Genomic DNA, 13,327 nt, shown 5'->3' with positions numbered 1-13,327 from the left:
ATGTGGATGGACCTAGAGGCTGTCATACAGAGCGAAGTAAGTCAGAAAGAGAAAAGAAATATCGTATATTAACACATATATGTCGAATCTAGAAAAATGGTATAGATGATCTTATTTGCAAAGCAGAAATAGAGACACAGATGTAGAGAACAAATGTATAGATACCAGGGGGGTGGGCGGCGGGGGCGATGGGAAGAATTGGGAGATTGGTATTGACGTATATACACTATTGATACTATGTATAAATTAGATAACTAATGAGAACCTACTGTATAGCACAGGGAGCTCTACTCAGTGCTCTGTGGTGACCTAAATGGGAAGGAAATCCAAAAAAGAGGGAATACATTTATACATATAGCTGATTCATTTTACTGTATGGTAGAAACTAACACAACATTGTAAAGCAACTATACTCCAATAAAAATTAATTAAAAAAAAAAAAGGCACCAAAAGAGGCCAGTGTAATGAGAATGTGGTAGGCAAAGGGAAAGTGAAGGGAGCTGAAACCAGCCACCAAAAACTTAGATCTTAGTTGAAGCCAGTTGGCCAGCCATTGAAAGGTTTTCAGGAGAAGGGTGATGCCATCTACACTTTAAAATGTGGAAGCAGTTAAGAGGCTATTGTGGTTGTCTGGGCAGAAGATGGGGTTGACCTAGACTAGATCAATGGAGAGAAGTAGACAGAACTGAGGTCTACTCTGGAGAAATAATTCAGTGATGAGCTGACTGTGAGTCAAGGCTAAGTTCTGTGTTTCTGGCACAAACAACTAGCTGGTTGTTCCCAGTTACTAAGATAGAGAAGATGGGAGGAAAAGCAGCTTTGGGGGTAGATCAGGAGTTCTGTTTTGAATGTATTAACACTGAAATATCTACGATGCAGATATATACAGGTCTGGAGCTCAAAGAAGAGACCAGGATGAAGATCATCTTGGGAGGTACCAACATATAGATATTTACAGCCATGGCAGTGGATAAAATAGCCAGGGGGAGAGTAGAGAGTAAGAGATGCCAGGGCAGAACCTTGAGGAGCCCTGATATTTAAAGGCCACATAGAAAGAAGAAACTGGCAAAGGAGGCTGAGAAGGAGCAGCCAGAGAAGTAGGAGGGAAACTAGGAGGGGATGTTATAAAAGCAAGAGAAGAGTGTTGAAGGATAAGAGAGGGGGTCAACTCTATGGAATGATCTTGAAAGTTCCAGGAAGAGGACTAAAGGGAAAGTTTATAAAAGTGGTGACCTTGGGGAAATCTTCTGACTGTGTTCTCATCTTCACGTTCCACTGTGGTGATTTAGGAGAGAAGCTTTATAAATGCCATCAGTGTGGGGGAGGAGAGTCAGGCAGGAACCAGATGTACTGATGAAAACCTTTGTCACCCAGGCATGTCCTGTGGTACTCACTGAGGAGTAGCCTTCTCTGAAAGTGTACTCTTTTTTGCTTCAACTGTTTTTAATTGAATGATTCTTTAAATTCTATAGTGCTTTACAATTTTCAAAATTTTCACATTTCATATAATCCCCTTGAAAGCATACTCTTGAGTAAGAAATGGTGACAAGAATTTGGCTCAGATTGCCTTCAGTCACAAAGAGAACCCAAAGACTCTAAAGTTTTTAATGCCTTTTCTCATATATTTTGCCATTTTCCTTTGCTATCTTAACCCTGCCACTTACTAGCTGTGCACCTGTGCACTTATTTAACCTCTTTGTACCTCAGTTTTCTCATCTGCAAAATAGGGACAATAATAAGACTGATAAGAGGATTGGATAATACATGTAAAATACTCAGAACAGTGCTAATATATGTTGGCTATTATTAGTCTCAGAAACCAAAGTTTGTGTTGTTGATGTCTTTTCTTTTCTCCTAAATTTCAAAAGCTATTTCTCTCGTGTCTTAAAAAAGAAAGGGACTTCACTGCTGGCGCAGTGGTTAAGAATCCACCTGCCAATGCAGGGGACATGGGTTCGAGCCCCGGTCCGGGAAGATCCCTCATGCCGCGGAGCAACTAAGCCCACGTGCCACAACTACTGAGCCTGTGCTCTACAGCCCGCGAGCCACAACTACTGAGCCCGCATGCCACAACTACTGAAGCCCGCACGCCTAGATCCCGTGCTCCGCAACAAGAGAAGCCACCGCTATGAGAAGCCCGCGCACTGCAACGAAGAGTAGCCCCCGCTGGCCACAACTAGAGAAAGCCTGCACGCAGCAGCAAAGACCCAAAGCAGCCAAAACTAAATAAATAAATTTATATTAAAAAAAAAAAAAGGAAATGGATTTGAAAATTAGATTTGCCATTTACTAGCTGTGTGATCTTCGGGAAGTTAGTAACCACTCTGTGCCTCAGTTTCCTCATCTGCAAAATGGGGATAATAGCAGTACACTGCTTTATAGAGTTATGGTGAGGATTAAATGAGTTATGAAGTGTAATGCATTTAGAACAGTGCCTGGCACATAGTAAGTGCTACCTGTTAGTTATGTTGTTCTCTGCAGCTAATCATTTCCCTCAGTATTGCCATCACCTTTAATCTTTTTTTTTTTTTTTTCAATTTTATAGCTACTTTATTTATTTATTTATTATTTATTTTTGGCTGTGTTGGGTCTTCGGTTCGTGCGAGGGCTTTCTCTAGTTGCGGCAAGCGGGGGCCACTCTTAATCGCGGTGCGGGGACCGCTCTTCATCGCGGTGCGCGGGCCTTTCACCATCGCGGCCCCTCCCGTTGCGGGGCACAGGCTCCAGACGCGCAGGCTCAGTAGTTGTGGCTCACGGGCCCAGCTGCTCCGTGGCATGTGGGATCTTCCCAGACCAGGGCTCGAACCCGTGTCCCCTGCATTAACAGGCAGATTCTCAACCACTGCGCCACCAGGGAAGCCCCACCTTTAATCTTGAATGTAATAAAATGAGGACAAGTAGAAAGTGTGTAGATTTTTTTTCATGATAAAATACAAGTTTTGATTTATTTGTAATTAATTCTAAGGAGATAATAAGCAAGAACATGATGGATTGGCATCTCAGTACTGAAGTTTGGAAGACAAACAATATTTTCCATAACAATTTTTGGTGCTGCTGTCAGAAACATGTATTTTTAACCACTTTGGTAAAACATCATCTCTCTTCTTTAAAAAATCATACAAAATTTTTGTAAATGGTAAAAATTTAGTAAGAGTTCTTTTTGTCAGGCAAAAAGAAGAAAAAGGAGGAAAAAGAAGAGGAGAAGAAAAGGAAGAAGGCAGGCAGGCAGGCTAATAAAGTACAACCTTCGGGGAGTATCATGTCATTAAATGTTCTGTAACCTTGTCAACCTTCCTTGTTCCACTTGCTCCATTCCAGCCATTACATTCTGCCAAATGCCCTCTCTTCAATCTGACCTCACACAACTGTGATAGACATATTTTGTGAAAGAACATGGGTTTTGGATGAAGACAGACCTATGTTTAATCCTGGCACTGCCATTACTAGCTGGCGGTCATGGGCAAATTACTTTAACTTTGTGAGTTTGTTGCTTTTTCTATAATAGATATAATAATATATTGACCTCACAGGAACATTAGGATTATATGAGTAAATATAGGGGAAGTATCTAGCATATTTCCTGGCACGTGGTTAATGGTCTATGAAACTAGTTCCCTTTTCTCCACAGTCTGACTCCCTGCCCCCTTTCCTATCCTGTCAAACAAGTAAGGTCCCCTTCCTTCTCCTTGAAATTAGAAGAAAACTGAACTGCATCTCCTCAGGGTGCTACACGGACTCCCCCAATATCCAGAACCCTTTAAACAGAAGCCACCCCCAGTTCAAATACACGAAAGAGAAGAATTGAAGAAAGAACCTAAAGCCTGAAAATTCTGAGGCTGATAGTCTCCAACCACTGGATCCTTAACCTGCTGCCTTTCACCCTATAATGGTTTATGAAGGAGATATGCAAAGCGGCCCTGTAAATCACTGGAGGCTTCTGTGCAGACTTCTGAACAAAGTTCCCAGCTTCTTATGGGCTGGGATGGACTGCTTGTGAGCCACGAGCTCTCCTGTTTTCTGTCGGCCTTATGGCCCTGTCAAAAAGGCTGAACATACTCCTTGGCCTGCTTCCCTGAGTCCACACTTTCACTATGGCCATAAAGGTGATTCCAGTATAAAGGCGAGGACAGGACTTTGCTAAGAGTCAGGGGTCCCTCCACTCGGCTCCCAGAGACGCCTGGGCACACCTCTGCCACTTACCTACTCAACTGTTAACATGATTTGTCTTCCACCTCACTGAGCTAGAAAGCTAGTTAGAACAAGTTTGTATCTTAGTCAACTTTTAAAAAATATCCTTACTTCCAAGCACAGTGCCATTTTGTCTCTGCTTCTTAATCTTTTTTGTAGTTTCCAGTGTGTATGCGTACATGTGTGTGTTTTAAACAAAGAACATGAATTGCTTTCATAGTAAGAAAAAAGGAACAATTCTCTCTGGTTGGGTGTTTCGGAGACTGGGCTGTCCTGTCTTAGTGCTGTCTACTTTGGTGGTATTGAAATAGAAGGCACATTGTCCCCAAAACAGTGTGTTCTAAGATGAGAGAAAGTCAGGGGTATGAAATGGATAGGTATGGCCCAAACTAGCCTAGTGTGAAAGCAGGATCATGGTCCGGGTGTTGATATTAATTTTCCCAGGGAGGGGTACTAGGGTGTGGTAGACAATCAGAGGGCTTGGGAGAACAGGTTTTACCAATCGATACAGAAACATTTCAATATTTTCACAACTGCAGTGGCTACCCTGATGCCATTATGAGCTCTAGGTCATGAGGGGTGCCCGGTATAATCCTCACTTAGAAATTGCTCTGGGATGATAATGAGTCCTTGATTTCTTCAGGTAAATCAGTTACACTGGAGGTTTGACGGGTGGTGGAATGTGTTGGTGTTCATAAGCTCTGTGGTTCCTTCTAGACGTGGAACACTGTTAGAGTTTAGCTGCCAATTCTGTGGGTCCCACCACCATGGCCTCCTCTGCCCAACTGTTCTCTCTCACCCATTTATAGTTTTAAGTGATTTCGCCTGTGTGTGGTCCGGTTTCCTCCTTAGCTATCTATTAAATATTCAGGCCCACGTGAAGTGGAGGGCTAGAGGGAAGGCTTCCATGCCAGGCCTCATCTTGCTGGTGAGTGACTTCAGGCAACTGGTCATCTCTCTGAGTCTCAGTTTTTTCATCTGAAATGCGGAACATAATACGTACCTCACAGGGTTGTTGGGATTAAAGAAGATGGTGCTGAACCCAGTGCCTGGCACAGAATAAGTGCTCAATAAATGGTACTTAATAGCAGAGCATGGACTCTGGAGCCAGCCTGTCTGGCTTCAATCTCTGCCCTCCCCTTACTAGCACCCTGACCTTAGACATGTTCCTTAAACCTCCTGTGCCTCATTTTCCCCATCTGTAAATGGACATAATAATAGCACTTACTTCATGTGCTTATTGTGAAAATTAAATAGGATAACGTTTGCAAAGGGCATAAAACAGTGCCTGACACATTATAAGCGTTCAGTAAAGCTTAGCTATTATTAGAATGATTATTAATAGACGTTTGGTTATAAATGTGCTTTGTGCTTGCATGAATGAAATGAGTCATGAGATATGAATTGTCTTGGTTTAATAAGCCCACAACATATTGAAACAGGAGGGAAAGGGTCAGGGCACAACCTTTAAAAGAATGACATAACCATAGGACATGACAAAAACTGGTTAGAATCAACTAGGTCCAAGATGGCAGAAGATCTGACTTCCAGTGGACCTTGAGCCTCATTGTAATATATTAGCATACTAAATGACACACCCACAGGTGCCATGACAGTTCTGAGGCCAACCATAAAAGGCCCAAAAGTGGGTGGTGACCCAATTCATGGAAATCCCTGCCCCTTCCCCAAAATAGTTGGAATAATCCACTCATTAGCCTATGAAATTACCCAGCCCATAAAAACTAACCATGCCATATTTTGGAGCCTCTCACCTTCTGAGTTGGCCCATATTCTGTGGAACGTGTTTCTCTCTAAATAAATCCACTTCTTACCTATCACTTTGTCTCTCACTGAATTCTTTCTGTGATGAGACATCAAGAACCTGAGATTCATTAGGTCCTGAGACCAGGTGTGTAATCTCAATTAAAAGACCATGGAGGACTTCCTTGGGGGTCCAGTGGTTAAGACTCCATGCTTCCAATGCAGGGAACACGGGTCTGATCCCTGGTCGGGGAACTAAGTAAGATCCGACAAGCTGCGCAATGGGGCCAAAAAAAAAAAAAAGACCCAGCATGTAAGTCCCAATCTGAGTTGCACGGTTTCAATATTTGAAGAGATAGACAGATGCACAAATATCAAGATGTCCTTCTGAGGACTGACATAGGAGTATTCTCATATTATATGATAGCCCCAAAGAGAGGGCAATTAATTCTGCCTATCAGCATTATGTTGGAGCAAAAATGCTCTTTTGCCCGTGTGTGGTCCAAATTCTTCCTTATGTGTCAATGAAACATGTGAGGCCACTTAACGTGGAGGCCCATAGGCAAGACGGGTAAGTCAGGCAGTCTGGGGGTGCAGCCTTGGGGATGAGTAGCAGTGGTTCTGGGGAGTAGATGGAGGAGGGCAATCAAACAGCAGGTAGAAGTACAGGATGTGCTCAGTGGAGGGCAGAGCAAGGAAAGAGTATGCAGAAAGGCTATTTAGGGCCTGAGTTAGAAGGGCCTGAGCACCCCACAGAATTTGGGCTAAAAATTAGAGCATAAAGTATTTTTGTTAAACAAGTGGTATTTCAATATAATACTGTGGGAGCATGGAGGGAAGTTCTTTCATTAGGCATAGTAAAAAATATATAATAATGTTCTCATGCTTTCACTCTCAAGAGTTTTCTTTTTGGGAAAAGAGAATTTCCAAAATTTTGCAGAGTGGTGAGAGGGTTGTGTATCCTAAAATCTGGGCATGTCTGGTTCCTTTCCCTCTTCAAAGCCACTGCTGCAAGGTCCAAGTAACTGTAAGGCCCTCCTCACCAGGGCTTGCTGGGGATAGATTCTGTGAGTTATCACACCCAGGCATATAACCTGAGGGCATGCTCTGAGCTGTACAACCTTTCACATCTACTGTCTTGAGGGTTCTCAGCACAACATTCTTTTTCTTAGTCTCTTCTCTTGATCACTGTATGTCTACCTTTCCCTCAAACCCCAGGAGGGCAGAAATCTGATTTAAAAATTTTTTTTGAAATAATTTCAGACACACAGAAAGGTTGCAGGAAAAGTTCAAGGAATGCTTACATACTCTTCGCCCAATTCCCCAGTTGTTAATATGTTATATTCACTATATGCTTTATCAGCTTCTCTTTTTGTATATACATCTTTATGGACTGAATTGTGTCACCCCCCCACCCCCAAATTCATATGTAGAAGCCCTAACCCTCAGTACCTTAGAATGTGACTGTATTTGGAAATAGAGCCTTTAAAAAGGCAATAAAGTTAAAATGAGGTGGTCACGGTGGGTTCTAACTAAATCTGACTGGTGTCCTTATGAGAAGAGGAGATTAAGACATACAGAGAGAGGCGCCAGAGGGGTGCTCCCACAGATGAAAAAGGCCACGTGAGGACAGTGAGAAGGCAGCTACCTGCAAGTCAGGGAGAGAGGCCTCAAGAGAGGGCAAACCTGCCAACACCTTGATCTTGTACTTCCAGCCTCCAGAACTGCAAGAGAATTAATTTTGTTTTTTTTCTACCAATTTTATTGATATATAATTGACATAGAGCCCTGTATAATTTTAAGGTGTACAGCATAATGATTTGACTTACATACGTCAAGAAATGATCATCACAATAAGTTTAGCAAACAGCCATCATCTCATATAGATATAATAATTTTTTTTAAGCCACCCAGTCTGTGGTATTTTATTGCAGCCCTAACAAAACCTATATATATATATATATTTTTTTTTTTTCTGAACCATTTGAAAGTAAGTTGTAGATATGATATCCCTTTATCTCTAACAGCAAGTACATTCTCTTACATAACCACAATATGATTAGCTATAGAAAATTTAAATTGATACAATGCTATTAACTGATCTACAGACTTTATTATTATTTTGCCAGTTGTCCTATAATGTCCTTTATAGCAAAAAAAGAGAGAGAAAAAAAAGAAGAATGAAGGAAAAATAAAGAAAATAATGGGGGGGGGGTGGTGTCTGGGATCACATATTACATTGAATTGTCATGCCCAGGCTCCTTTGATCTAGAAAAGTACCTCATTCTTTGTCTTTCATGACTTTGACATTTTTGAAGAGTACAGGCTGCTTTTCTTGTAGAACATCCCTTAGTTTTGACTTGTCTGATATTTCCTTGTGATTAGATCTACTAGTACATTACAAAATTTCAGGAATGTGCCTTTTTCCTGGACTGCTTTAACATTCCAGGTCTATGATCTCTCCTCTCATTGTGTAAATAAGAAATCTGTAACAATTTTAGGGAATTCAATGGCTTAGGAAAATCACTTTATTCAATATTCAGACTTGCTAAGATTTATGAAGTGGTGTGTCCTCCTCAATGCGTCATATCTGAGGGCATATAATGTGTTTTTGTCCTATTACTGGTGTTAATTTTGATCACCTGTTTAAGGTGATGACTGTCAGGTTTCTCCACTGTAAATGTACCATTTTCTCCCTTTGCTATCCTTTTTTTTAAATTTGGTTGTGCCTGGCAGGCTCCTCAGTTGCAGCTCGCCGGCTCCACTGTTGTGGCATTTGAATTCTTAGTTGCGGCATGCATGTAGGATCTAGTTCCCTGACCAGGGATCAAACCCCAGCCTCCTGCATTGGGAGTGCGGAGTGTTTTAACCACTGCGCCACTAGGGAAGTCCCCCCCTTTGCTATTAAAAAAATACTCTGTGGGAGAGATACTTTGAGACTATGCAGATAGGGCGGCCAGTCAGATAAAATACAGGTAGCCCAGTTTAATTTGAATTTCAGGTAACAGACGAATACCTTTTTAGTAAAGTATGACCCCTCCTCCCAATCCAAATTTAATTGGGCATCTTGTATTTTTATTGCAAGATCTGGTAACACTATATGTAAATAACTTGGTCCTCATCCAACTTCACTCAGTTATTTTGACATCCATTGATGATTCTCAATCAATTTTTACTATGATTTTGCCAAATAGTCGTTTTCTAACTGCATCATTCTTCTGCATTTATTAGTTGCTATTCCATCTGCCTATCTTTTTATCCACTCTTAAAGCGCCTGGCACACAGTAGGCACTCAGATAATTGGGCAGTGAATGAACGCGTTGGCCGAGCTTCCGTGACAACGTTTGGCAGGGGCTTGCCTTCCTCAGCCAGTCTCGGCAAGCTATCGAGCCTTCGGAACCATCCAGGGCCTCGCTCTTGGCTCTTATTGCTCCAATCACAAGCATGGCTTTACTGGGCTTCTCTACGTTTAAAGGAAGACAACCGATCGGTTCCTTCAGCTCCAGCGGCCCAACAGACTGCAAGTAGAGAGCCACAGGGACCAATGGGTGCCGGCAGGAGGCGGGGCCTGCCACGCGGCAGCGGTATAACCGCAGGGCCGGCGCGCCTTTCCCTCCCGGCGCTGGCCATGGCTGCAGCGTCCCTTTTATCCGCTTTGGCCACCCGGCTGCTCCGGCCGGCGCAGAGCTGCCGCCTCCACCATCGCCCCTTCCACCTCTCGGCAGTTCGGTAAGAGGGTCGGGGGGCTGGGTCAGCGCGGAAATCCGAGGGGAACCGAGCGCGGGGCCCGCCCAGGGACTCCCTTCATGAGCATCTCCGTCCCGGGAGGTGGTGGCCACCGAGAGGGGTGTGGCGGGGCGACGTGGCATCCCAGAGTGGCCGCAGCCTACCACCAGGGCGCTCGTTCGGCTGTGTGGGCTGAAACCGGGAGCCCGCCTTTCGGAGGAGCCGGTCTCCTGCAGGCTCCGGGCGTCGCCCTGTCTCAAAGCCAGTCCGCCGGCTGAACGGGGCCCACAGTGTGGAGCGGAGGTGCTGGCGGGCCCTGGGGCGCCGCGACTTACCTGGGAGCATACGGAGGTCACCGGCCAGAACCTGCCGGTCGCCCTTGGCCCTGCTACCAAGAGCGGGAAGGCAGAGGAGATGTTTTGGCGAGCGCGGGGAAGAGTTGTGAATGAGCCACCTTCCGTGAGCCGTCCCTTCCCGGGACCCTAGCGGCGGCGGGGGTTAGGGCGGAGCCTTCCTCGCCGGGTACCAGCACTTCCCTCCTTCTCCCGGTCGTGGGTGTGGCTCGCGCTGCTCTACAAGCTGCCCCTTTCCCTCCCAAGAGAATAAATGTGTTGTGGTCACCAAGACTTTGACTGCAGCCCACCCGGAGTTGGTCAGTGCCAGACCGAGTAAATTGAGGTGGTAAACGCCCGGGAAGAGAAGAGGGAAAGCTCTGTTTGCGTTTTCTTAGGGAGGTAATAAATATTTCCTGATTTTTTTTGGACCTCAAATTCCTATTCTAAACCTAGGTTGAAGAATCTTTTTTTTGGGGGGGGTGGAAGGGGAGCTGTGATTTCGTTCCCTAAAGCTATGCACCCTCTTTCCCGTCAATCTTTAGAGCCTTTACACTGCAGAGACCTAAGCCTTGTAACAGCAGCCCCTTTATCCAGGCACTGGGCTAGGCTGTGCGAATTCAGACATGGTAAAAGCGGTTTTCTTTAGTGGAACTCCCATACTTGTCAAGAGGCAGAACACGTACGTGTGGCAGAAAATGTAATTTCCGGTCAGTGTAAAAATGCTATTAGAGACGTTTCCAAGGTGCTGTTGGAGCAAAGAATGGGGATTAATGCGTTCTTGAAAGAAGACTTCAGAGGGGACATTTAAGGATTTCCTTTGTCTGACCCTGACCTGCCTTTCCAGCCCCATCTTTCATTACTGTCTGTTCTCTTACCTCTTCCTACCTTCCTGAGTTCTGGCCACATGTGCTTTCATGATTGAAAAGAGATTTATAAAAATACTCCAATTCCTTAACTAAAGAACTGGAACAGTTTGCTCACACTCTCCAGTAACAAATGCCCTGCTTTTGGGGCTTCCCTGGTGGCGCAGTGATTAAGAAGCGACCTGCCAATGCAGGGGACACGGGTTCGAGCCCTGGTCCGGGAAGATCCCACATGCCGCGGAGCAACTAAGCCCGTGTGCCACAACTACTGAGCCTGCGCTCTAGAGCCTGCGAGCCACAACTACTGAAGCCCACGCGCCTAGAGCCTGTGCTCTGCAAGAAGAGAAGCCACCGCAATGAGAAGCCCAGGCTCCGCAATGAAGAGTAGCCCCTGCTCGTAGCAACTAGAGAAAACCCGCGCAGCAACAAAGACCCAACGCAGGCAAAAATAAATAAACAAAATAAATAAATTTATAAAAAACAAAAAAGCAAATGCCTTCCTTTCACTGCCTTTTCTGAATGAAATGTAGGTTTCCACATCTCTGAAGGCAATAAGTACATTTGGTATTCAGTGTTCTAATGTATTGCTTTGATTACTGCTAGCTGGTAAAATTAAAACATCTTTTAAAAAATATGGGTCTAGGGGCAAGACGGGAATAAAGATGCAGACTTACTAGAGAATGGACTTGAGGATACGGGGAGAGGGAAGGGTAAGCTGGGACAAAGTGAGAGAGTGGCATGGACATATATACACTACCAAATGTAAAATAGATAGCTAGTGGGAAGCAGCCGCATAGCACAGGGAGATCAGCTTGGTGCTTTGTGACCACCTAGAGGGGTGGGATAGGGAGGGTGGGAGGGAGGGAGACGCAAGAGGGAAGAGATATGGGGACATATGTATATGTATAACTGATTCACTTTGTTATAAAGCAGAAACTGGTACACCATTGTAAAGCAATTATACTCTAACAAAGATGTTAAAATAAAATAAAATTGAACAGAAATGAAAAAAAAATATGGGTCTGAATGTATTCCTTTTTTTGCGGGGGGGGGGTAGTGTGAGAGTTTTCATGAGAGATAGTACTGTAGTCTAGGCAACAGTGAGGTAAAGGAAAAAATGGACTTTGGAGGCAGAAGTTTGTGTTTGAATTTTGTTTCTACTGTCCTCAGTTTCTTGTTCCGTATAACAGGCTTATTATAATAGTCCCAAGGTAACTGAGAGTAATGTATGTAAAACTCTAAGCAAAATATCTCGTGTTTAAGAGATGTTAGATCCATCCCCCTTTGTATCTGTGTTCACTCATTACTGGTTCCATTAATTAGTAGATAACAGAACTCTTTCCAAAATAAGTTGATCATGAATTGTAAAATGCACCTGATATTAATTTTTCATGGAAAATTACAGTACTGTAAACTATTGAATTAGAAGGAAAGTGAAGATGCTTCTGACTTGGATTTCAGTTTTTAATTTTATTTAGATAGTCCTCTTCTTTCTAGTCTGTTGATTCATAATTTTATTGGAAATTTTTCTAAACACATCTGTGAAAGCACTCCTAAACGTGTTAGCTAATATGGTTAATAAATTTGGATTCCCCGTGGGACTGATCTCAGTCTCCATTTCCATTTATTTTGGGGTAGCAGTAACTTTATCTGCCCATTGGCAAAAACAAAAAATGTTGGGAAAGTAGGTAATGACTCCCTCTCAGGACTGTGTTTCACATTTGGCAGAATTGTGGTATGCAGGTGAGGGCTAAAACACAGTTATGTTATAAAAGATACTCATTGCATTGTGGCTTTGTTTTGGTTCTTGTTAGTCTTTGACTTCTTTTTTTTTTTTTTTTTTTTTTTTTAAAGCAAATTGGCGTAACATCCAGAAGTTGCCTTTGGAACTTGGAACACTGGATTCTCCCAGAACCCTGTGTCCTTAACTTTATTATATCATGCTTAGCCCAAATATGCTGCTACATTTTCTCTAAGTTTACTGCTTTCAAAAGGAACTTAAAAAAATTTTTTTTAATGAAGTGCAATCTAAGTCCTACTCACTGATTATTTTTATAAAACTATCCTTATGAGTGTATAAATAGATAAATATATCTATTGTATATTAAGGATGTGTGTGTGTATAAATTTAGCCAACAGAGTTAGAAATTAATTTTTAGTGAATATATATGCCTGGCACTTTATTTATTTTCTATTATTGGCCATGCCACGTGACACGTGAGATCTTAGTTCCCCAACCAGGGATCGAACCCCCGCGCTCTGCATTGGAAGCTCGGAGTCTTAACCACTGGACTGCCAGGGAAGTCCCCACATGCCTGGCACTTTATTTATCTCATTCAATATAAATGACTGTCCTAAGCCCTTTTAAAGTAATCTTTCACTCTATTCTATTCCAGGGTTGGGAATCTATTTCTGGTGCGGGGCAGGTATTACTATAGATCAAGAATGTTGCCA

General features: G+C 43.3%; 1 protein-coding gene across 2 annotated transcripts in view; it reads left to right on the top strand.

Moving 5' to 3' along the window:
- Positions 1–13,327, top strand: part of MTHFD2 (methylenetetrahydrofolate dehydrogenase (NADP+ dependent) 2, methenyltetrahydrofolate cyclohydrolase) — a 38,209-nt gene that overhangs the window by 6,166 nt on the left and 18,716 nt on the right. Inside the window, exon 1 of one of the 2 annotated variants that reach the window (XM_059942410.1) lies at positions 9,573–9,678. The exons of the other annotated variant lie outside the window; for it this stretch is intronic. Coding sequence (XP_059798393.1) covers positions 9,578–9,678 — 101 coding nt within the window. The 5' untranslated portion in view covers positions 9,573–9,577. Of the gene's footprint in view, positions 1–9,572; positions 9,679–13,327 lie in introns of those variants that run through there. 2 annotated transcript variants of the gene reach the window in all.

This window comes from Balaenoptera ricei, chromosome 13, assembly GCF_028023285.1.
Source record: "Balaenoptera ricei isolate mBalRic1 chromosome 13, mBalRic1.hap2, whole genome shotgun sequence".
Taxonomy (NCBI): domain Eukaryota; kingdom Metazoa; phylum Chordata; class Mammalia; order Artiodactyla; family Balaenopteridae; genus Balaenoptera; species Balaenoptera ricei.
The sequence above is the reverse complement of the archived record's forward strand: the minus strand, read 5'-3'. Positions and strand labels throughout refer to the sequence as shown.